General features: G+C 43.1%; 1 protein-coding gene across 1 annotated transcript in view; it reads right to left on the reverse strand.

Moving 5' to 3' along the window:
• Positions 1-598: 598 nt before the first annotated feature.
• Positions 599-1,340, reverse strand: part of LOC104948044 (BRCA1-associated protein-like) — a 3,876-nt gene continuing 3,134 nt past the window's right edge. The window contains exon 3 of the mRNA XM_010774204.1: positions 599-831. Within this exon, the coding sequence (XP_010772506.1) occupies positions 599-831 (233 nt within the window). The remainder of the gene's footprint in view (positions 832-1,340) is intronic.

A 1,340-nucleotide genomic window follows, 5' to 3' on the forward strand; every position in this document is an offset into this window, starting at 1 on the left:
CAAGATTTTTTCAAAGCTGCTGTGTGGACGTACCGTAAGTGTCAGACGCAAGTAATTCAGTGTTCCCAGCTGTTTAGGCTATCCCCCCAAATATGTTGATTACTCTCTCTGAACTAGTTAAAAGGTCTATCGAGAGAGAGAGGCTCTTCAGAATTGACGTGGCAACTCTACCGTGCAGTCAGAACCTCTGACTCCAGATTTGTTTCGTGAATTCTCCGGCCGAAGCTCCTAAATAAACCATCAGTGTTTGACATCAAAGCTCCAGCTCTCCCCGTGTCTCCTTCCTGAGTCGGTGACTCCCACTGCATTGCTACACAGAAGTCACCCCCACAATCGCTGCTTGCTAGTTTTATAATGTTTCATTGGAAGAGAGTCCCTCTACCTATATATAGAAGTGATGTTACCGTAGAATTTGAAGAAGGTCATTTAGTAAATGCGTTAATCAGATGTCGTGACTTTTCAAGCATTCAGATTCCTGTATACTTGCGACGGAATAAACTCTTTACATATTTAGACTTTTTGGACTGCATTTCGTTGTCCCAGTGCTTGTTCTAATCTAATTGAATCTTATCTAAATGATAAGGATGTCAGGTGTGACTCACTTGGTCTTGTAGAGGTGCATGATACCGTGGACGATCTCCACTGACGGGTTGCCGCTGAAGAAGGAAATCTGGTCCGGCAGCTGTTTGGAGGGGGAGTCAGGAGTGGCCCCTGTCGCCTTAGTGTCGTGTGAAGCCTCAGAACCCTCCGGACTATCTGCTTCAGCCTGAGCAGCCTTAGCTTCACTGTCCTGCTCCGCTGCACCACTGAAGTCTTCTCCTCCTCTTTTATCTGGTGATGATTCAGTGGTTTGCAAACATTATTTCATGTTTTTAAAAAGGTAAAGCTGCTGTTTATCTATATATCTATATATGCTTTCTGACTTATCTAACCTGCCCGTGGCTCTCAGCTTAGAGCCCTACTTAAGATAACTTCAAAAACACCTCACAAATATATATGTTTATTTGAATACTATAGGGCTCTTTGTTGTCGATTTTAGTAAGGCTTTGCTTTATTGAAATATATTTAATTTACAGTGCAAATGCAATATGTATTACACATTAAACATTTGTACGTGAGAAAATAGATTCAAAAGATAGAAAAAATATACATGTTAACAGATACACAAGCAAATGTACTTCAAAGTCTATTATATTTGGGGCGGTTTTGGCGCAGTGGTTAGAGCGTTGGTCATCAGATCAAGGGGCGTTGGTGAACTCCAGTTCGAATCCCGCCTCGACCCACTGCGTCAGGCCATTGTGTCCTTGGGCTACCCACTCTACCCGCATTGCTCCTGTGGG

Source organism: Notothenia coriiceps, unplaced genomic scaffold (genome assembly GCF_000735185.1).
Source record: "Notothenia coriiceps isolate Sejong01 unplaced genomic scaffold, NC01 NC01_scaffold00013592, whole genome shotgun sequence".
Classification (NCBI taxonomy): domain Eukaryota; kingdom Metazoa; phylum Chordata; class Actinopteri; order Perciformes; family Nototheniidae; genus Notothenia; species Notothenia coriiceps.